Here is a 23,777-nt window from a genome sequence, read left to right on the forward strand (position 1 = left end):
TGTTAAAAAGACCCTAAGGATTGATTGTAAACATCGTTTGACATGTTTCTACGAACGGTAATGGAACTATTTGACTTTTAGTCTCGGGTTTTGCGCTCGCGCATTTTGCCTTTGGATAGTGATCTGAACGTGCGAACAAAACTGAGGTATTTGGATATAAATATGGAGTTTATCGAACAAAACAAACATTTCTTGTGGGAGTCCTGGGAGTGCATTCCGACGAAGATCAGCAAAGGTAAGTGAAGATTTATAATACTATTTCTGAGTTTAGTTGACTCCAGAACTTGGCGGGTAACTGTATAGCTTGCTTTGATGGCTGAGCTCTGTACTCAGAATATTGAACAATGTGCTTTCGCCGTAAAACTATTTTGAAATCTGACACAGCGGTTGCATTAAGGAGAAGTGTATCTATAATTCTTTCAATAACTGTTGTAAATTTTATCAACGTTTATGATGAGTATTTTTGTAAATTGATGTGCTCATTCACCGGAAGTTTTGGGAGGCAAAACATGTCTGAACATCACGCGCCAATGTAAAATGGGGTTTTTGGATATAAATATTCACTTCATCAAACAAAACATACATGTATTGTGTAACATTGAGTCCTGGGAGTGTCATCTGATGAAGATCATCAAAGGTTAGTGATTCATTTTAGCTGTATTTCTGGTTTTTGTGACGCCTCTCCTTGCTTGGAAAATGGCTGTGGTTTTTCTTGTCTCGGCGCTGTCCTGACATTATCTAATGTTATGCTTTCGCCGTAAAGCCTTTTTGAAATCGGACAATGTGGTTGGATTAACGAGATGTGTATCTTTAAAATGGGATATAATAGTTGTATTTTTGAGAAATTTGAATTATGAGATTTTTGTTGTTTTGAATTTGCCGCCCTGCTATTTCACTGGCTGTTGACTAGTGTGTCCCGCGGGTGGGACGCTAGCGTCCCACATGTCCCAGAGAGGTTAACTCATACTCAAATAATGTTGTTGACTCATCCTATACTTGCCTTTTTAGCCAACGCATAAATATGAGAAGGAAAAAAACTAACCTCAACAGACCACTTAAAAAATGCTTGCTATTTCCTCATAGGATGATGTCATCCTCCCGAGGAAGGATGAGCTGGCCAATCAGAGGACAATTTGCACAAATATTTTTATTGACCGGTATACGCCCACACTGTTCTTTTGTTGTGGTATGCCCACACCATTCCAACACAGATAAGCTGCCTTTTAAAGTACTTAATTACAATTTCTTGAAAGGAAAACTATTTGACTCATATTAATTATAAGTCATTTTTCATAGAAATCTGGAAACACTGGACAGTTAGCTGAACAGACCCCCTCCACAGAGGGCTCTCTCTTTACTCTCCAGCCATATGGCATTGCTTGACAAAGGAAACAAACATTTATAATTGAAGCCAGACCTGCTGTGCTGTCGTGATCCACCAGGCCAATTCTCTGGAACAAAAGACGACATGTTGTTGAGCTCCAGGGAGGGTCCTGCTGGGTCCTGGCTTCAGCAGTGGGCTATAGATGAGGGAGGGGATGCCCAGTAATGCCCACTTGCCACAGGGTGGCACAACGCTGCCTAACCTATAGCTTCCAGTAGGGCCAGCAATAACCTTTGATTGACTAGCAGACTACATAAAACCAATTTCCATTTAATTACCTTGTTCAGAGAGCGAATGGCTATTTGCTTGAGGGGAAAGCTTGTTTTGTTTTTAGCTGTTTTTTATGTTAGTCAGACTTGACAGTTGCCTGAACATGGACCCTGGACTGGATAGAATGTATGGTTGTTGAGAGTACTAGTAGTAGTTTCCTTTATTATCCCACAATGGGAAATTGGTTTGCGGCAGTTTTCAAGAGACAAAACATGAAAATCATAACATGAAATATATATCACTAAAATACATCTATACTGAACAAAAATATAAAGGCAACATGTAAAGTGTTGGTTTCATAAGGTGAAATAAAATAACCTAGAAATTTGCCATAAGGACAAAAACCTTTTCTCCCCCAAACATTTGGGCACATATTTGTTTACATCATTGTTAATGAGCATTTCTCTTTTGCCAAGATAATTCATCCAGCTGTCAGAAGCTGATTTAAACAGCATCATCATTACACAGCTGCACCTTGTGCTGGGGACAATAAAAGGCGACTCTAAAATGTGCAGTTTTGTCACACAACGCAATGCCACAGATGTCTAAAATTTTGAGGGAGCGTGCAATTGGCATGCTGACTGCAGGTATATCCACCAGAGCTGTTGCCAGAGCATTGAATATCAATTTCGCTACTATAAGCTGCCTACAACGTCATTTTAGAGAATTTGGCAGTGCGTCCAACCGGCCTCACAACCGTAGACCACGTGTAACCACGCCAGCCCAGGACCTCCACATCCAGCTTCTTCACCAGCGGAATTTTCTGAGACCAGCCACCCAGACAGCTGATGAAATTGTGGGTTTGTACAACCAAAGAATTTCTGCACATATTGTCAGAAACCGTCTCAGGGAAGCTTATCTGCATGTTCGTGGTCCTCACCAGAGTTGTGACCTGACTGCAGTTTGGCGTTGTAACCAACGTCAGTGGGCAAATGCTCACCTTCAATAGCCACTGGCACACTGGTGAATCCCGGTTTCAACTGTATCAGGCAGATGACAGACAGAGTGTATGACGTCATGTGGGCAAGCGGTTTGCTGATGTGGGGTTATAGCATACGGACAACGAACACAATTGCATTTTATCGATAGCAATTTGAATGCACAGAGATACCGTGATACCTGTCATCCTCCGCCATCACCTCATGTTTCGGAATGCTAATGCACGGCCCCATGTTGCAACAATCTGTACACAACTTCTGGAAGCTTAAAATGTCCCCGTTTTTTTTTCATGGCCTGCATACTCACAGGACATGTCACCCATTGAGCGTGTTTGGGATGCTCTGGATTGACATGTACGACAGCGTATTCTAGTTCCCGCTAATATCCAGCAACTTCGCACAGCCATTGAAGAGGATTGGGACAATATTCCGCAGGCCACAATCAACAGCCTGATCAACTCCATGTCGAAGGAGATGTGTTGCGTTCCATGAGGCAAATGGTGGTCACACCAGATACTGACTGGCATATCTGTATTCCCAGTAATGTAAAATCTGTAAATTAGGGCCTAATGAATTTATTTAAATTGACTGATTTCCTTATGTGAACTGTAACTGAATTTGTTTGGTGTATATACAAATTGCACTGGATGGACTGGAATAAAGTGCTGGGATGTGCAAGCATGGCTTCTGCCATTTGAAGTATTGTGTTTCTTTAGGAGCCATATTGTTGAATTGCTGCCATGCTTTATTACTTTTAATCAGCCATTAGTCATATAATTACCTCTGATGTTGAACACAAGATATCATTGACGATTATTACACTCAAATTGTAGGTGACTTTGAAATGACTTTTATTGAGGGGTGGGATCCGAGGCAGGGTGCGGAGGGGGATCACGGTGAGCTGCACGTGGGGACTAGAGTGGTATGTTAGGGTGGTACTGGAGTGGTACATTAGGGTAGAAGGGGAGTCCCGGTCAGCTGACTAGGCTGTCACTAATTGACTGACCGGCAGTAGTAATTTGACACCTCTGCCCCTGTCCCCCTTGCTCCTGCCATGCTGCTACAGCTGGTAAGCAAACACCACCTCTCACAGGAAACACATGCACGCACACTTTGTAACACAGTGCACAGCCTTCAGCCAACTGCCTCACTAGTCAACAACCAGATTGAGCTGGCTCAGGTGGGGGTGTGTCCTGGATGTGGCCATGAGGTCGGGAATTTCAGAATGAACGCCTGCCTGCCTCTGCTTGAGTCTGTTAGTCTGTTGCACACTTTGTTGAGGAATAAGAATTTGCCCAATTGTAACATTTTTCTTCCCATTTAGTCCATTTAAATGATAATGTTGTAATGTGTACTTTGGGTGTCGTAATCCAACATTTGAAATCTTTATTCTGTTATTTTAATTTAGTGTTCATTTTAGACAGTCATTATTGAGGGATTGGGAGCGGAGTTTTTAGAAAAATAGGTTAGTGCAATGTAGGCCTAGTCCATAATCCACTGGCCCAGCGTCCCCATTAAGTCTTCAAAGGAAGTAGCATGAGTATGGACTTCTTTTTCCCTCTCCACAATTTATATGACTCACTATTCTGGGTAGCCACTTTTCTCGAGTCCTTTTTGTTGTTCGATTTTATAGCCTGTTCCTTTCACATACACAGGGGAGAGAGGAAACCAGGATTATATTTATGCTAGAAGATGTTTAGTTCCAGTAAATTCGGAATTGAATAAACAAGAAGATTAACTGTTTGCAGGGAGGGAGTGGGGAATAGAGAAGGTGGGGTAGGAGGAGAGGCAGAAGACAAGATGAGGGGGAAAGAAGAGGGAGGGAGTGAGGAGGAGGAGAGCATGGGGAAGGAGAGGAGGAGGAGGCTGGCTATTTTCACAGAGCTTGGAACACAATGTGCTGCAGGGATCCTGTTACAAGCATGTTTATCACTCTGCGACGTGATTGGTGGACGGTGCAGAGGAAGGAATCCCTCCTCAATGCCCCCTGTCAATGAGGCCTCTCGGCTGTGTTAATGTGTGGGTCTCTTACTTACTGTGGGGCCAAGTGGTGTGGGTGTGTGTGTATATAAGAAGGTGTGTGTGTGTATTTGGACAAGCTCAATGGATCGTAATTCCTGGAAGAACCCCCGAGTTGCTGAGAGTTCTTGTGATTGCTCACAATAACAAATCCTGAAATCAGCCCGTGACTGAAACTGAGTGGTACTGGAAAAGGCTAAAAAGAGAGGCTGAATGGGGTATAGTTTTAGTTTAGGGACTTGCTAGATGGGTGGTTATGTCAAGATGGTAATACCACAAGACTCCCCTCTCACCTTTCTCCACTCTATCTCTTCACCGATCAGCTTTCACTTTAGGATTTCAGGTTTGAACAGGCTCTGCTGTCAAAAAAAAGAGAAACCTGTGTAAGTTTTGTGCCGCGGTTGACTTTAAAACAGTGACTGTTTACACTGGACAAAATTAGCTATTCCAGTTAAGACTATTTTATGCATGCTCTGATTTTAGATCTCTGTGGTTGTTTTTCAACATTTGGAAAATAGAAGTTTAGTCAAGAGTACTACAGGATATTTTTTAGTTCTGCCCAAAATGATAAATCTCCCAAATTAATGTAGCTATTAATGTGTATTTGGTGGAAAATATGCACTAAGATAAACAAATGCACACGTCTTGACCGGAGCACAGAGATACTAGCTGTAACTGGAGACAAGTTTACATATGTCAACACTATATTTAGTGTCACTGTAAACAATTTAATGTTAGACTGCTTTTCTGTCCCTCCCTGTGTTGTTTTATTAATCATAATAAACTTATTACAGATAGGACTACACTCTTATAACTGAATGCAGTATAACTACGCATGTAGGATGATTACCTGATTACAGTGCATTCGCAAAGTGTTCAGACCCCTTGACTTTTTCCACATTTTGTTACTTTACAGCCTTATTCTAAAATTGATGAGATTATTTTTGTTTTAATCCATCTACACACAATTGAAAAATCAAAAATAGTTTTTTAGACTTTTTAGCAAATGTATTAAAAATAAAAAGCAGGTAACTAAGTATTGAGACCCTTTGCTATGAGACTCGAAATTGAGCTCAGGTGCATCCTGTTTCCATTGATCATCGTTGAGATGTTTCTACAACTTGATTGGAGTCCACCTATGGTAAATTCAATTGATTGGACATGATTTGGAAAGGCACACAACTGTCTATATAATGTCCCACATTTGACAGTGCATGTCAGAGCAAAAACCAAGCCATGAGGTCGAAGGAATTGTCCGTAGAGCTACGAGACAGGATTGTGTCGAGGCACAGATCTGGGGAAGATTCCCAAAAAATGGCTGCGGCATGGAAGGCTCCCAAGAATGGGCATGGACTCTACAAGGTGTCGAAAGCGTTTCGCAGGGATGCTGGCTCATGTTGACTCCAATGCTTTCCACAGTTGTCAAGTTGGCTGGATGTCCTTTGGGTGGTGGACCATTCTTGATACACACGGGAAACTGTTGCGCGTGAGAAACCAGCAGCATTGCAGTTCTTGACACAAACCGGTGCGCCTGGCACCTACGACCATACCCCGTTCAAAGTCACTTTTGTCTTGCCAATTCACCCTCTGAATAGCACACACAATCCATGTCTCAATACTTAAAAATCCTTCTTTAACTTGTCTCCTCCCCTTCACCTACACTGATTTTGGAGTTGATTTAACAAGTGACAAATAATGGATCATAGCATTCACCGTAATTCACATGATCAGCCTTTCATGGAAAGACCAGGTGTTCTAAATGTTTTGTATGCTCTCTGTCTATTGCCATGAAATACATCATGATCCACATATTCAGACTTTTTCAGACATTCCCCATGGACCTCCCATGTATGCAGTTCCATAATTTAACTGATAACAAAACTTTGCCTTATTGAGTGATTAGAACTTTGCCTAATAGTGTAGAAGAATGTTTCTTCTTTGATTATTGCACTCAGCCATTTACAGCACTGCGTAAGTAGGTTATGGATTGGTAATTGTCAACAATAAAACGCTGTACTGTTCCCTAGCAACGTGGTATGGTGTAGATGAGAAATAAACACAGACCATTGTTTACCAACACAGTTTATATAGCCAATCAGGTGGCTGGAATGGAAACCAATAGACTCAAAACGTTCCTAGTGTCTGGGAAATGCAAATGCATGGTTAGCCTTGAACCTTTGTCCGTTACACACCTCTCCTTCCTATTCCTCCCAATGTTTTTCCTCCCTCTCTCCTGACGGAGGGTATAGAGCACTAAGAGTCCACTCCCCCCTCTGGTATCTTTTAACTGGGGGTTATGAACAGCACTGTTTACCCTCTAAGGACGGGTACAGTACAGGGGCTGTGTCTGGACTTGAAGGGCTGACTTGTGAACTCCTGTCTTTTTCTGCTATCTCCTTCTGCCAAAGTCTCCTGCTAACTCATATTACTCCTCCTGTTGACTCCCTCTGATATCCCTCTGTTAGTCCTAGTAACTCCTTCTGACTACTTCTAGTAACTCCTTCTGACACCGTCTAGGAACTCCTTATGATACCGATTTTACAGCTGCACCATCGATAGCATCCTGACAGGTTGCATCACTGCCTGGTATGGCAATTGCTCGGCCTCCGACCGCAAGGCACTACAGCCACCCTCTTCTACGCTGCTGCCTCTCTGTTATTATCAATGTGTAGTCACTTTAATAACTCTACCTACGTGTACATATTACCTCAATTACCTCGACACCAGTGCACCCGCACATTGACTCTGTTACGGTACCCCCTGTATATAGCCCCGCTATTGTTATTTACTGCTGCTCTTTAATTATTTGTAATTCTTATCTCATACTTTTTTTAAGGTATTTTCTTAAAACTGCGTTGTTGGTTAAGGTTTTGTAAGTAAGCGTTTCACTGTTAGGTCTACACCTGTTGTGTTCGGCGCATGTGACAAATACAATTTGATTTGAACTCCTTCTGATACCTCCTAGTAACTCCTTGTGCTATCTCCTAGTAATTCCTTCTGCGATCTCCTTCTCTTCCTTGGTTGCTGAGAGCAGCAGAGTTCTGTGGTAGAACAGGACATCTTGTTTACTAGGCCAACGGTTCTCAATCTCAGCAGCCAGCCTGTCAAACCAACCTCCAACACCTCAACTTTAAAATGTCAATACAAGCCCAAATCACAAAGCTTTAGGTTTGGTTCATAATGTTTGTTCAGTTAATGTTATATTCTTACACCCTCACCAACACACATTAATATACCATTACAGATTTGAAATAATAGTCAATGGACTGGAAAATGACTAACTTGTCTTGCAACCCTCCAGTTTATTTCACTAAATTCTACCTGTTTCTATGAGGCCCAGGCTGTATGTTACGTTCTCCCTGTGTTTGTGTGTTCCAGGCTGTGTGCGCTGGTCCAGGACGGCTATGGGATGTTCAGCATGGTCCAGCTCCACCCTCTGCCGTCTGAGGACTCTCTCCACCTCTACACCAGGAAGTGGGAGGGCCGGACCTGCGTCCTGCGAGCCATCAAAGTGGTGCAGCGGGTCACTCGGGAAAGGTGAGAGAGTCACACACACCGCAGGCCTTTCATTTGAACTTCAACCCAGGCCTACAGACTATAGTTAGCCAGAGGTATGTATTTTCCTGTATTAAGATTAAAATATGTATTAAGATTTTGATGATTATTTGTGAGGTTATCTGTTCTAGGTCCCGAACAAGGCCAACGTAGTCCTGGGCTTAGGCCTGAGGCTAAAGCTACAAAAACAGGTGTGAACTGTGAACATTAGATGGCTACCATTTGTGTCCCTGATATGAAATCCATGGCCAGTTTCCACTTCCCTCATTTAACCTACAGTAAATGCAAACTAGACACCTTTTGGCGAAATTCACAGTTTTTAATCCAAAATAGGTAAACTATGTGATTTCTGTAGATCCGATGAGTAAATGTCAATTTTTGGGGGGGCGGGCTTGTCTGATATGCGGGTTCGGGTCACTAATGGCTGTAAGCGGAACCAGTGATGCGCGTTTGGAGCAATACTGTATGTATCCAAGGCCCCAGCCTGGGCTCAGCCAGTCGTTCACATAACAGAATGCAGCACGCGACTGAAGAGAGAAGAGACAGCCAACTTGCTAGTTACAGCATTAGCGCGCGCTCTGGAAAGACAGCGGAGAGTGGATAGGCAGTTTGCCAGATACAACATACTAGAAGAGGTTAGAAGCCTGGAGACTGAGTTGACAAGGTGATGCAGCGTACTTCATGAGCTGTAACTGAAAAACGGGCATTTAGAAAGTTTGAGGTGAGGGAACAAAAATTGTTAGCATTGTTAAGTATCTTGCTACAGTAGCTGGATCGAATTCTCCGTTGGTTAGCTAGAGAAATGTTGAGCAAGATTAGCTAACTTAGCTGATCAAATAATTTAGTTTATGGTGTGAAAATTTGCTGGCTAACAAACTCAGTCAGACCGTTAGCTAGCTATCATTTCAACATAAAATTTTATTGGTCACATACACATGGTTAGCAGATGTTATTGCGAGTGTAGCAAAATGTTTGCTTCTAGTTCGGACAGTGCAGCAATATCTAACAAGTAATCTAACAATTCCACAACAACTACCTAATACACACAAATCCAATAAAGGGATGGAACAAGAATATGAAAATATTAATATATGGAGGAGCAATGACTTACCGGCATAGGCAAGATGCAGTAGATGGTATAAAATACAGTATATACATATGGGATGAGTAATGCAAGACATCATTATTAAAGTGACCAGTGATCCGTTTATTAAAGTGGCCAATGATTTCAAGTCTGTATGTAGGCAGCAGTCTCTCTGTGTTAGTGATGGCTGTTTAACAGTCTGATGGCCTTGAGATAGAAGCTGTTTTTCAGTCTCTCGGTCCCAGCTTTTATGCACCTGCACTGACCTCGCCTTCTGGATGGTAATTACGGGGTGAACTGGCACTGGCTTGAGTGGTTGTTGTCCTTGATGGTCTTTTTGGCCTTCCTGTGACACCTGGTGCTGTAGGTGTCCTGGAAGGCAGGTAGTTTGCCCCCGGTGATGCGTTGTGCAGACCGCACCGCCCTCTGGAGAGCCCTGTGGTTATGGGCTGTGCAGTTGCTGTACCAGGTGGTGATAAAAAATCAATAAATCAAATGTATTAATAAAGCCCTTTTTACATCAGCCGATGTCACAAAGTGCTATACAGAAACCAGCCTAAAACCTCAAACAGCAAGCAATGCAGATGTCGAAGCACGGTTGCTAGGAAAAACTCCCTAGAAAGGCCAGAACCTAGGAAGAAACCTAGAGAGGAACCAGGCTCTGAGGGGTGGCCTGTCCTCTTCTGGCTCTGCCGGGTGGAGATTATAACAGAACATGGCCCTTATGTTAAAACATTAATCAATGACCAGCAGGGTCAGATAATAATAATCACAGTGGTTGTAGAGGGTGGAACAGGTCAGCGCACCTCAGGAGTAAATGTCAGTTGGCTTTTCATAGCCGAGCATTCAGAGGTTGAGACAGCAGGTGCGGTAGAGAGAGAGTCCGAAACAGCAGGTCCAGGACAAGGTAGCACGTCCAGTGAACAGGTCAGGGTTCCATAGCCGCAGGCAGAACAGTTGAAACTGGAGGAGCAGCATGACCAGGTGGACTGGGGACAGCAAGGAGTCATCAGGCCAGGTAGTCCTGAGGCATGGTCCTAGGGCTCAGGTTCTCCGAGAGAGAGAGAATTAGAGGGAGCATACTTAAGTTCACACAGGACACCGGAAAAGACAGGAGAAATACTCCAGATATAACAGACTGACCCTAGCCCCCCGACACAAACTATTGCAGCATAAATACTGGAGGCTGAGACAGGAGGGGTCGGGAGACCCTGGCCCTGTCCTATGACAGGGCCAAACAGGCAGGATATAACCCCACCCACTTTGCCAAAGCACATCCACCACACCACTTGAGGGTTATCTTCAACCACCAACCTATTACCCTGAGACAAGGCCGAGTATAGCCCACAAAGATCTCCCCCACGGCACAAACGCGAGGGGGGCGCCAACCCGGACAGGAAGATCACGTCAGTGACTCAACCCACTCAAGTGAAACACCTCTCCTAGGGACGGCATGGAAGAGCACCAGTAAGCCAGCGACTCAGTCCTTGTAATAGGGTTAGAGGCAGAAAATCCCAGTGGAGAGCGAGGAACCGGCCAGGCAGAGACGGCAAGGGCGGTTCGTTGCTCCAGTACCTTTCCGTTCACCTTCACACCTCTGGACCAGACTACACTCAATCATAGGACCTACTGAAGAGATGAGTCTTCAATAAAGACTTAAAGGTCGAGACAGAGTCTGTGTCGCTCACATGGAAAGCAGACCATTCCATAAAAATTGAGCTCTAGGAGAAAGCACTGCCTCCAACTGTTTGCTTAGAAATTCTAGCGACAGTAAGGAGGCCTGCGTCTTGTGACCGTAGTGTATGTGTAGGTATGTACAGCAGGACCAAATCGGGAAGATGGGTAGGAGCAAGCCCATATAATGCTTTGTAGGTTAGCAGTACAGCCCGACAGGATGCTCTCAGTTGTGCATCTGTAAAAGTTTGTGAGGGTTTTAGGTGACAAGCCAAATTTCTTCAGCCTCCTGAGGTTGTCTGTGATGTGTACGCCGAGGAACTTGACTTCAGATGAGATAACGTTAGCTCGAGGAACCAATTAGCTATAGTATTAACTGGTTTACGACTCATTGGCGTTCCTCAAGCTATAACGTTAGTTGCTCACTGGACCCTGTCAATCTGTGTGAAATGTTAACTAGCTTATGAACTATCTGCTGTCTATCAACTGTTTTCCCTCTGTTGTTAATTTTCAAAATGAAAGAATTAGGTGAAAATGAGGCATTGCTTGTTAAACAAGTGCATTCAGCAATCAAGTGTAGCTGGAGCTGGGCCTGGCTTAAGCTGGATGCCAATAGAGGTGAAAGGAACACCACACACTTTCCCTCTTTTTCAATAAGGTGTATAAAAAGGGGTATGCCAGGTGTACTCTGCCTGAGAGATCAATTATGCCATCAAAGGGTCTCATGTTCTGCTGCTAGCACATTGTAGAACAGATGTTTACAGGCATAAAGTGTACAATGTAATAACATGCAGTGTAGCCCAAAGATATTGCTTTTGTTGTGATGAACTTGACATACTGTAACACTTTTTTGCGAGTGAGGGGGGGATTATTTTATTTTTTTACCCAGTGAGCTTTATTTTTGCACACATGTAGTGTTGTGCACTTAATCGATGTCTACTATAGTGGCCGCTAGAATAGAGCAAAAATCGAATGCCTGTTTGTTTGTTTCTATTTCTACTTTAAGATTTTTATTTCTTCCCCAAGTGCATTATTTAGATGTGTGTGTGGTAACAAGCGTTCAATTATTAAGACTGTCATGGCTAACTGCAATATTAGTGTATTGTTTTTTTTCTCTGAACTTGTAATTTGCAGTAAAGTCTGGGCAACAAATAACATTGGATTGCGTTCCTTAATTTTTAGCTATGAGTTTGGTTAACATTAACCACTTTTTATTTAACACACAGAGACCGATTATGTAGATCATATTCTTTGTTGTTTAATTTGTACAGTTAACCTGCATTTCAAGAAGGGATCCAGCCTGAAAGTCACTAGAAATATGCATTTTAAAGCTAAAAATAAAATGTAAAAAGTATCCCCCTAGCAGGGATTTTTTGCGTGTTTCGGTGCAAAAAAAAGTCACCTTTTTGGGCCCTCACCAGTTTGCATCCCTGATATAAGGTCCCACAATTGACAGTGCATGTCAGAGCAAAAACCAAGCCTGAGGTCGAAGGAATTATTTGTAGAGCTCTGAGACAGGATTGTGTCTGCAGCATTTAAAAAAATGTCTGCAGCATTTAAGGTCCCCAAGAACACAGTGGCCTCCATCATTCTTAAATGGAGAAGTTGGTGGAACCACCAAGACTCTTCTTAGAGCTGGCAGCCCGGCCCAAAAAAATTGGGGGAGAAGGGCCTTGGTCAGGAAGGTTACCAAAAACCCTATGGTCACTGACAGAGCTCCAGAGTTCCTCTGTGGAGATGGGAGAACCTTCCAGAAGGAAAACCATCTCTGCAGCACTCCACCAATCAGGCCTTTAGGGTAGAGTGGCCAGACTGAAGCCACTCCTCAGTAAAAGGCACATGACAGCCCGCTTGAAGTTTGTCAAAAGGAACCTAAAGGACTCTCAGACCATGAGAAACAAGATTCTCTGGTCTGATGAAACCAAGAATGAACTCTTTGGCCTGAATGCCAAGTGTCACGTCTGGAGGAAACCTGACACCATCCCTACGGTGAATCATGGTGGTGGCAGCATCATGCTGTGGTGATGTTTTTCAGCGGCAGGGACTGGAAGACTGGTCAGGATCAATGGAAAGATGAATGGAGCAAAGTACAGAGCGATCCTTGATGGAAACCTGCTCCAGAGAGCTTAGGATCTCAGACTGGGATGAAGGTTCACCTTCCAACAGGACAACAACCTTAAGCACACAGCCAAGACAACGCAGGAGTGGCTTCGGGACAAGTCTCTGAATGTCCTTGAGCGACCCAGCCAGAGCCTGGCCTTGAACCTGATCGAAAATCTCTAGCGAGACCTGAAAAAAGCTTTGCAGCGACGCTCCCAATCCAACCTGACAGAGCTTGAGAGGATCTACAGAGAAGAATGGGAGAAACTCCCAAAGTGCAGGTGTGCCAAGCTTGTAGCATCATACCCAAGAAGACTTGAGGCAAAGTACATAGTAAAGCACCTGAATACTTATGTAAACGTGATATTTCAGGTTTTGTATTTTTTTGGTTTGTCATTATGGGGTGTTGTGTGTAGATTGAGGGGGAAAAAACAAGGTAATCCATTATATAATAAGTCTGTAACGTAACAAAATGTGGAAAAAGTGGAGGGGTCTGAATACCTTCTGAATACACTCTAACTCTCATAACTTTCCAACCTGAGTTCAAGATGGCCACCCGCTGATCATCCTGCCATGTCACTGTTCCATGTTTACATGTAAAGTGATACATCATTGGTGCTCGCACTGGACCTATGAGTTACTTTCCACAGTCAGGAGCTCAGATTAGAAACAGTTTGGAGAACTGGTGTGGGGACATTTAGAGGAGGGGTTAGTGTGTTTACGGCTTCATTTATTTCTAAGGAATAGTCTCTGTGTGCCAGAAAGCATCCCACAATGTTGTGGTGGGGGGGGGGGGGGGTTGTTGCCTACAGTCCGCCATGATGGATATGTCCCCTTCAGGAGCAAGCACAAAGACCCAACCTCTATGCACTTGAGGTCAAGGTGGTGCGATAACTATATTACTTACACCTGTAAAATCCTCTCAGATTTCCTGAAGTGCGTAGTTTTGGTGTCAATTTGTGATTGGTCCAAATGCATGTAGCCACCATCTTATACTCTGTGCAAAACAAAACATTCCTGCCATATCAGGGCTCTACGCTGACTTTAACAAACAAAAAATGTACAAGGAACACTTATGCGTCTAAGTTGAAAAATGTAGGCACACAATGAAAAATATTTGAGGTATTAAAGCTAGAATCCTTCATTTTTCTAGGCGGACTGGTGCTCCTAAATTAAAATTCCAGGTAGCACTGTAGAACCCTGCATATACAGTAGCTGGGGCTTGATATTTTAATAAGCCTTTATCAAAGCTTAAACAAGTGTTTTTGATGTGTTGGCACTTAAAAACCTAAATTTTAATCATCATTAAATCGACAATTAGATCATGTCAAATCAGTTTTTGATAAATGCTAGTTTTGTCACACTCCCTCTTTTCAGTACTCACATACTACTGTACTTAAACAGTATTCTTCAGTAGGCAAATCAGCCCACTTGTACAATGTTACAATAAAGCTACAGAAAGGTCTCGGTAACAAAGTCAGTGTTGTGGGAGGTGAGCTCATTCTTCATCCTGACCTGTTGGACCAGCCCGGGGTGCAGAGCCAGTTCTGTACACAGACACCCTGTGGATTAGGACTTGTGGAACTGGTTTTTAACAACCAACTGAGACAGACTGAGTAACAGCACCAAAGAAGAGGAATAGTAATGACATCAACCCAACCTCTCGCTCTCACACACACACACACACACACACACACACACACACACACATATACACTGACTAACTGGTGGCCCTGAACTCAAGGACAGGTTTAATTTATTTTGTTTCTGGGCGTTTGGGTTGGGGGTTGAAGCATCACTTTTTTTCGGTCTTCCTCTCAGTTGGTCCCCTAGTTTGATTTTCTAGACGGGGCACCTCAAAGCAACACCCATGCCCTCGGGTGTCAAAATTGTCATTTGAAACCAACAATTGAAACCAATAGAAGCCAGACTTGTTTTTGTGTGTGATTTACGTAGAGCGGGTGAAAATGTGCTTTGGTGATGAAATGCCACTTCATTATGTTCTAAAATACATTTTACCAAGACAAATATGATTCTTCATGTTCTGAATCATTCAGTGAGGTCTTTCTCTAACATGTCATAAACATTATATCCAAGAAGACGGATTTCGTAACCTAATACATCCGATAATAAGTGCTGGGCTCTGTTGCCCCGAACTGAATGAATTGTTAAAGGCTTTGACAATAAAAAGCTTGCGGTACTCTCAGTGCTCCATTGACATTTGAAATACGCTTATTTTTGTGAGAAATCTTTTAAAACTGTTGCATTAATATGGAAGGCTTATACTAAAAGATGAAAATGTTTAGTGTCACGTCTCAAAATCGATATCTATCTCACCTCTATGTTGTTTTATGTCTTCCGGATTTGAGAAGAAAGACAAGTTCAACGGTGAGCCTGTCAGTTAGTCTTAATTCTCACACAGCATCTGGCCTAGCTGACATAAGGCTATTTTCCAGATTTATTACCACTTTTTTTCCTCTGTCCTCCATTGATTTAGTCACCCTAATTTTGGCTATCCTAAAAGGCTAGTAACTACAATAACTTTTGAATGGATTATGATAGAGACATACGGTTGGGACCATTTGTTTTCTTAGAGGAGTATCTACACAATTAACATGATTTTACTCATTGGTCAAAATATGTGTTTTTGATTGGACACCCTACATAGGGTGTTTGCTCTGTTAAATGTTTTGGTGTGTGTAAGAATCGAAGGTATTCTTCACATACACAGTTTACAGCGGGTATAAAAGGTGCAGTGAAATGCTCATGTGGTAGCTCCCTCAACAATGCAGTTCATTAATCAATAATAGCGATGAAAAGAGTCAAAATAACAAGTAGTAGAAGTAATAGACAAATCGGTATGCATAGTAATAATGGGCTGTATTTACACTGTATTTACAAATATAAAGTGGGTAGTGGAATCAATAGTATGTAAAAGAACAACAGCAGTGTGAGTTCTGAGTGGGGGTCTACTGTAAGTCGCTCTGGATAAGAGCGTCTGCTAAATGACTAAAATGTAAATGTATGTGGGTGTGTTTTGTTTATGGGTGTTCGTTTGTGTAAGGGTTGGATGTGTGAGTAGTCAGTGCAAATCATCTCTAAGGTGCATATAGGCGCTCTGCAAAAAGTCTCTACGCTGCAGGTCTATGCAGGGAGACGGCTTGTCTTTTCAGCAGTCAGATTGCTACTGATAAAGAGGTGTGAGAGAGAGCGCGAGAGTGTGTCTGTCGCACCAGTCTCGGCATGCTTTCTGTTGATTCTGTGAAAGCTAAAAAGTGCCCTGTCTTAACAGATCTGTCATTCCATAAAAGGGAAACCAACTGATATTGTTGCACCTCCCTCTCTGTATACCCTGTCGTTCACTGTCTTTTCCCTTTCCAACCCCTCCCTCACTTTCTTCTGCTCTCGCTCTCACAGGTGTACCAGACTCTTCAGCCTGATAGATAGCCTCTGGCCACCAGTGATGCCCTTCAAAGTACTTGGAGAAAGCCAGAGCTGTCAAGGTGTAGGTTATTCAATATTCCGTTGTGAATCATACCCTGCCTTTTCCGCAATTGAAACTCAATTACGTGAACAATGTATATACAGTATTTCCATTTGATATTGAGAACCCATGTTATTATGGTTAATTTATGTTAGAATAAGAAACTGGCTATGAATACTGTGCACGTAGTGGATTATAATCTTGATTCTGTGTGTTTTCTTTGTAGGACAGCAGACACAAAGGACCAGCCCCAAGCTTCTGTTACCTGCTGTCAGGCCAAGAGGGCTCTGTGGATCCTGTAGAGGGACAGCCTTTATCCTCTCTATACCTGCCTCCTAAAGAACAAACACTCAGAGACATACTGCAGGTAACTAGTGAGAGTGAGTGAGTGAGTGAGTGAGTGAGTGAGTGAGTGAGTGAGTGAGTGAGTGAGTGAGTGAGTGAGTGAGTGAGTGAGTGAGTGAGTGAGTGAGTGAGTGAGTGAGAGACTCGCTCTGTTTTTACCTCCCCAACTATTCCTCCAAACATTCGAGTTGAGACCAGATGACACATTTTTCCTTCACTCTGACTTTGTTGAGCCAGTGGCAATCGATGAAATATGAATTGTAGTAACGGCCTGTCATATCTATTTCAGTGTGAGCTCAACAGCCATCGTTGTAGCTTTGTCGCGACTGTCGTCTACAAGAGAACGCAGGTACTTTCAAATGCATCCTTGGATTTCAATGAGAATGTATAGTGTGACTGAGAAACTGTTATCTGTGATATCGATCTTATTAGAGATGGGTAGATGTAACACAACATAGTTAAAGAGTTGATAGGAACATGATCGCATCCTGCTGTGGTGGACAGTGGGCAATCATTTGAACTTGCTGTGTTGACAAGACGAGGCAAACTGCCTTCACCATCTGTATGCATACAAACCTACATTATCTACCAGGTGTTTTTTTTTTTTTTTTTTTACTGTTGATCAGTGAAACCTTTACACTTTGACCACCGGGAGGGAGATAACAGGCCCAGAACAAAGCGAGTGGCGAAGTCCAACGCTTTCTGTCTATACCACTCTGTTTTTCATGTCAGTCATCAAATGGATGATTCCGAGCAACCAGACTGAGCCAGCAGAGACTCATGCTTTTTATTTGATGCACATACAGATACAGACAGCAAGGTGTTTATTCACTAAGACACTTAGAATTGTACTTTCCAAGTAAGCTCATAGTCTCTCACGCCATTTCTCTCTCTCTCTCTCTCTCTCTCGTTCTCTCACTCACTCTCTCTCGTTGTCTCTCTCTCGTTGTCTCTCGCTCTTTCTCTCGCTCTCATGTTGTCTCTCTCGCCTTGTCTCTCTAATAATCTACACTAACGACTGATCCCCTCTTTCTCTTCCTCTCTTTATTATCATCTTGGTTGATATGAATGATAGCCCCCACCATTTCTGTCTGTCCCCTCATCTCTCTCCCCTCCAGTCTCAGAGTAGTGATCGGAGCCCAGGGGAGGTTTGGCTGGTGGTGACTGACCCCAGTTTGCAGGAGGAGCAGCAGTCCGATGGGACACCATGCAGACGAACGCTGGCTGTATGTGTGACCACTTCCTGTGTGCTCACTTCCTCTGTCGCCAAGGCAATAAGCACCCCCACCCCCAGTGCCTGCCGCTTGTCATTCAGGGACGCAGTCAGAGAGCATGGTACTGTTTTACTGCAATATCATGGTCTGCTCCCCAAATGGCACCCTATTCCCTATGTAGTGCACTTCATGGAATAGGGTTCCATTTGGGACGTACACATGGTGTTGTTCATCTAGTCTGTCACTATATAGTGTATATTGCATTAGCCACTATGTATTGTATACTGTAGGACATCTGAAGTCGCGTGGCTACTGCTTCCCCAAAACTATTAATAATGGAAGCACCTCCATGTCAGGGTCAAACTACTGTTTTATGACACTATGCCATGATTTCTCTCCAGGTGGGATCCTGTGTGTGGAGCAGTCAGTTGTGCAGCTGCGGCCTCTGGTATCAGTGTGCTGCCCACATACCGAGAGCACGCTGGGCCCAGGGACACTGTCATTGTCCCAGGCAAAGCCCTTACCTCAGCCCCTACCTCAAGCCCAGCCCCATGTCCTTCCTCAGGCCTTACCACAACCTGTGACGCTGGATCCCCTGGGTCCGGAAACACCACCCAACTCCCTCTGCACATTCTCGGGTCAGTCACGCTCTCCTCCTTGATCAATTGTTTTTCAGGGTTAGCCCGGATAATTGTTTTATTAGACAGACGGACAAATGGTTTTGAGTGTTTTGTGACTGTTGCCTGTTTGTATTTGTTACTTTGTGCGAGACAGAGTGGCCTTCTTGTGTTTAGTCGAAGGCATTGTGTTCTTCCGCTCTCATTCAGTTTCCCTCAAGCGGTTGAGCCACTGGTTGTGACAACCTTTCAAGGCCCATCAATGTAACCAGCTGTGGACTATCTATCTGTAATTAAGAGATGATACTGTTATCCTAACCTCAGTGATAATGGTATGAATCTGATTAAGGGATCCAATCAAACTACAGAGTATCTTATGCATTCACTGTCTGTCTACAGTCTATTTTATATGCAACGCAGGGAAAGTTGAGTAAGTCACGATAAGTTGCATCTGTTAGCACCCTGTGTCACAGGAGAGATCAAAGGTGAAACTGTGAACCCTTTGGATTAGTTCAGGTCTCTCACTTGTCTTCCATGTTGGATCAGCTGGCTGAATAAAACAACAAACACCAATGCCTGATTCACACTATTCACGCCAACCCGAATGCTGTGCTGAACCCGTGCTTTGCTGGCTCAGATAGTTTATTTTCAAATGGTCATTTCCAGCGTGGCTCCAGACGCTATGGTAGATGCATAACCAGGCCAGCACGGTACAGTTGTGCTTGGCTCTGTAGTGTAGAATAAGGTATTTTTTCTCAATTGTTTTTAACCTTTATTTAACTAGGCAAGTCAGTTAAGAACAAGTTCTTATTTTCAATGACGGCCTAGGAACCATGGGTTAACTGCCTTGTTCAGGGGCAGAACGACAGAGTTGTACCTTGTCAGCTCGGGTATTTGATCTTCCAACCTTTCGGTTACTAGTCCAACGCTCTAACCACTAGGCTACCTGCCATATAATGTGTCTTTATCTGCACTCGTAAGCAAGTTCTAACTTATGGCAGTTTGCATGGCTCTGTGTGAAGGCAGATTTTTTTTTATTGGTTGGTAATTATGTATATATTTTACATAAGCTGTGGGGGGGGGTGGGCATATCTCTGGTTGTTAACTATGATTGTGTCAGTTCTTTAAGGGAGTAAACACTTGCTATCCATTTTAACTCACAGATAAGAATATATGGGGCTGCAAACTTTTTTTTTCTTCTTTTGACCCTAAAATGTCATTCTTATCTTCTTACTGAGCTTGTTTTATCTTTCCTTTTTTTAATCCTTACCACAGTGGCCTCAAGAATATTGATACAATTGTTACACTGCTCAGTCCCAGTTTCCACCCATGTTGCTTGCCAGTTTAGTCAGTGTGGTGCCCTATAAGGTTTGCTTCTCTGGCTAGTGCTGATGGTTGTGTTGGTGATGGCAGGTGTGATAGTTGGTGTGGATGAGGACACGGCCTACTCCTGGCCAGTCTGCAGCCTGTGTGGGAGCGACCTCTTGGAGATGACACTCCAAAAGCCGTAAGTCTTCAATTCACCTGCTGATGACCTATAGGGGATACACCTAATTAACTGATTGAATCTTATTGGTTTACCAATAGAATAACTTAATTTTTTCGCAAAGGGAACTTCTTTATTATGGTTGAAATGTGATGTCAATATCTGCATTATGTCTGTTGTCCCCAGTCAAGCATTCCTTTGTGTTGCTTGTGATTCACTGGTTGATCAACCAACCGTGAACATGCAGCTTGAAGTTTTCATGGATTGTTCTACACTAAAAGACTTCACTGTGAAAGTAAAGGTGAGACAAGATTTTGAGTTTAGGTTGTGTATTGGCAAATGTCTGTATTTTCAATGTGTGACATAGCAGTGCATAAGCATAAAGTAATATAACGGCAAGGTTGATTTAATCTTAAGATGTGGTCTCAAATCTTTTCACTTTAAGTGTATTCCAATACTTCTGTATTTTCTTATAGTGTCACTGTCAAATATAGTCTTAGATTGTATCATTAATGGTTAACATGAAACTGTTGAAAACTCTATGACAAAGTCAATGCTCATAACAGCTTATTACGTTATTATAAGATATGTGCTGTAATGTAATATGGCATAATTTAATAAAACCACTAATATGAAGAAGTCCAGTTTGACAGTCCAGTCCAGCCCATTTATTCAACTAGTATGGTGACTATTCTCTCTACTGTTTTCTAGCTCCAGCAGAGCACCATCATGTCTGTGTTGAACTGTGCAGCCTCTGGCCATGAGGTGAGCTCTCTCTCTCTCTCTCACATGTTATGTAATATGCTGTACCTGCCTTTTTATGCAGACAGTACTTACCTCTCAGTTTAGTGCACCGATATAGAATTGTGATCCTCCTATGTGTCAGACTGTCAGTATGTTTGCTGAAAGTGACATCATTGTCATCTGTCTAATATCCCATAGTTGGACTGTGTTAAGAGAGCTGTTTAGAACAATGGCTGGACTTACTCACACAGATCAATACTGTAAGAGGAGCCAGATGATACTAGTATCGCTGGAGTTGGATCTATATTTCCTTCTAATCTACAAACACTGGTATCACCACGTACCACCATCAGAGCCAAATATCTAATTATAAGGCTCTGACATCTAAATATATGGCTCTGACCACCATATACAGTGCATTCGGAAAATATTCAGACCCCTTCCCTTTTCCACATTTTGTAACGTTTACAGCCTTATTCTAAAACTGATTCGATAAATAAAAATCCTCATCAATCTACACAAAATACCTCATAATGACAAAGTGAAAACGGGTTTTTAGAAATGTTTGCAAATGTATTAAAAATTATAAACAGAAATACCTTATTTGCGTACAGTACCAGTCCAAAGTTTGGACACACCTACACAAGGGTTTTTCTTTATTTTTTACTTTTGACTGGTACTGTAAGTATTCAGACCCTTCGCTATATGACTTGAAATTGAGCTTAGGTGCATCCTATTTCCATTGATCATCCTTGATGTTTCTACAACTTGATTGGAGTCCACCTGTGTTTATTGGTCATGATTTGGAAAGGCACACACTTGTCTATATAAGCTCCCATAGTTGTCAGAGCAAAAACCAAGCCATGAGGTCGAAGGAATTGTCCATAGAACTCTGAGACAGGATTGTGTCAAGGCACAGATATGGGGAAGGGTACCAAAACATTTCTGCAGCATTGAAGGTCCCAAGAACACAGTGGCCTCCATCATTCTTAAATGGAAGAAGTTCGGAACCACCAAGTCTCTTCCTAGAGCTGGCTGCCTGGCCAAACTGAGAAATCGGGGGATAAGGACCTTGGTCAGGGAGTTGACCAAGAACCTGATGTTCACTCTGACAGAGCTCCAGAGTTCCTCTGTGGAGATGGTAGTACCTTCCAGAAGGAAAACCATCTCTGCAGCACTCCACCAATCAAGCCTTTATGGTAGAGTGGCCAGATGGAAGCCACTCCTCAGTAGAAGGCGCGTGACAGCCCGCTTGGAGTTTGACAAAAGGCATCTAAAGGACTCTGACCATGCGAAACAAGATTCTCTGGTCTGATGAAACAAAGATTTAGCTCTTTGGCCTGAATGCCAAGCGTGACGTCTGGAGGAAACCTGGCGCCATCCCTACGGTGAAGCATGGTGGTGGCAGCCTCATGCTGTGGGGATGTTCTTCAGTGGCAGGGACTGGAAGACTAGTCTGGATTGAGGGAAAGATGAACGGAGCAAAGTACAGAGAGATCCTTGATAAAAAAAACCTGCTCCGGAGCGCTCAAGACCTCAGACTGGGGTGAAGGTTTGCCTTCCAACAAGACAACGACCCTTGGCACACAGTCAAGAAAACACAGGACTGGCTTTAGGACAAGTTTCTGAATGTCCTTGAGTGGCCCAGCCAGAGCCTGGACGTGAACCCAATCGAACATCTCTGAAGAGACCTGAAAATAGCTGTGTAACGGCGCTATTTTCCATCCAGCCTGACAGAGCTTGAGAGGATCTGCAGAGAAGAATGGGAGAAACTCCGCAAATACTGGTGTGTCAAGCTTGTAGCGTCATACCCAAGAAGACTCAAGGCTGTGATCTCTGCCAAACGTGCCTTAAGAAAGTACTCAGTAAAGGGTCTGAACACTTATGTAAATTTGATATTTTTTAAAATATTTTTTTTATAAATTAGCAAAAATGTCAACCTTTTTTTTTGTCATTATGGGGTATTGTGTGTAGATTGATGAGGGGGGAAACTATTTAATCTATTTTAGAAAAAGGCTGTAATGTAACAAAATATGGAAAAAGTATAGGTAACTGAATACTTTCTGAATGCACTGTATCATCCAGCATTCTAGAATGGATATTGTTGACAATCTGGTTTACATCCATTATTGAGAATCAGGGCAAACCAACAATCCAGGTTAATTGAGGTGGATCAGCGCCACATACTCAATACAAATATTTTCTATTGAGTTTTTGCGCTGGATGTTTTCCCCCCCAATCTAATAACAATACTTTGTCATTATAAATTATATTATAGAGTGTAACTAACTTTTGATGGTTAGCTTAGCTCCAACTTTTGTTCTCATTGAGCATGTCTAACTTGTATATACAGTTGAAGTCGGAAGTTTACACATAGGTTACGCTCTTCTTGACATTTATGTTGCCTATTTGTATAGCTTGACAGTGTTTATTGAATGTTATTAGGTAACATGTTTATTGTTAGCATGAGTGCTAGTTGTGACTCGGGTTACTACAGTTGAAGTCGGAAGTTTACATACACTTAGGTTGGGGTCATTAAAACTAGTTTGTCAAACACTCCACAAATGTCTTGTTAACAAACTATAGTTTTGGCCAGTCGGTTAGGACGTCTACTTTGTGCATGACACAAGTCATTTTTCCAACAATTGTTTACTGACAGATTATTTCACTTATAATTCACTGTATCACAATTCCAGTGGGTCAGAAGTACATACACGAAGTTGACTGTGTCTTAATACAGCTTGGAAAATTCCAGAAAATGATGTCATTTCAAGGCCTACCTTCAAACTCAGTGCCTCTTTGCTTGATATCATGGGAAAATCAAAAGAAATCAGTCAAGACCTCAGAAAAAAAATTGTAAACC

The 23,777-nt window shown here is 42.7% G+C and overlaps 1 protein-coding gene across 1 annotated transcript in view; it reads left to right on the forward strand.

Moving 5' to 3' along the window:
• spidr (scaffold protein involved in DNA repair) overlaps window positions 1–23,777 on the forward strand; it is an 81,832-nt gene that overhangs the window by 56,312 nt on the left and 1,743 nt on the right. Inside the window, exons 11-19 of the mRNA XM_014191130.2 lie at window positions 7,990–8,148; window positions 16,442–16,529; window positions 16,735–16,875; window positions 17,143–17,202; window positions 17,972–18,188; window positions 18,469–18,705; window positions 20,098–20,191; window positions 20,357–20,471; window positions 20,882–20,935. Of these exons, the coding sequence (XP_014046605.2) occupies window positions 7,990–8,148; window positions 16,442–16,529; window positions 16,735–16,875; window positions 17,143–17,202; window positions 17,972–18,188; window positions 18,469–18,705; window positions 20,098–20,191; window positions 20,357–20,471; window positions 20,882–20,935 (1,165 nt within the window). The remainder of the gene's footprint in view (window positions 1–7,989; window positions 8,149–16,441; window positions 16,530–16,734; window positions 16,876–17,142; window positions 17,203–17,971; window positions 18,189–18,468; window positions 18,706–20,097; window positions 20,192–20,356; window positions 20,472–20,881; window positions 20,936–23,777) is intronic.

The sequence above is a fragment of the Salmo salar genome, chromosome ssa03 (genome assembly GCF_905237065.1).
Source record: "Salmo salar chromosome ssa03, Ssal_v3.1, whole genome shotgun sequence".
In the NCBI taxonomy this organism is placed as follows: Eukaryota; Metazoa; Chordata; class Actinopteri; order Salmoniformes; family Salmonidae; genus Salmo; species Salmo salar.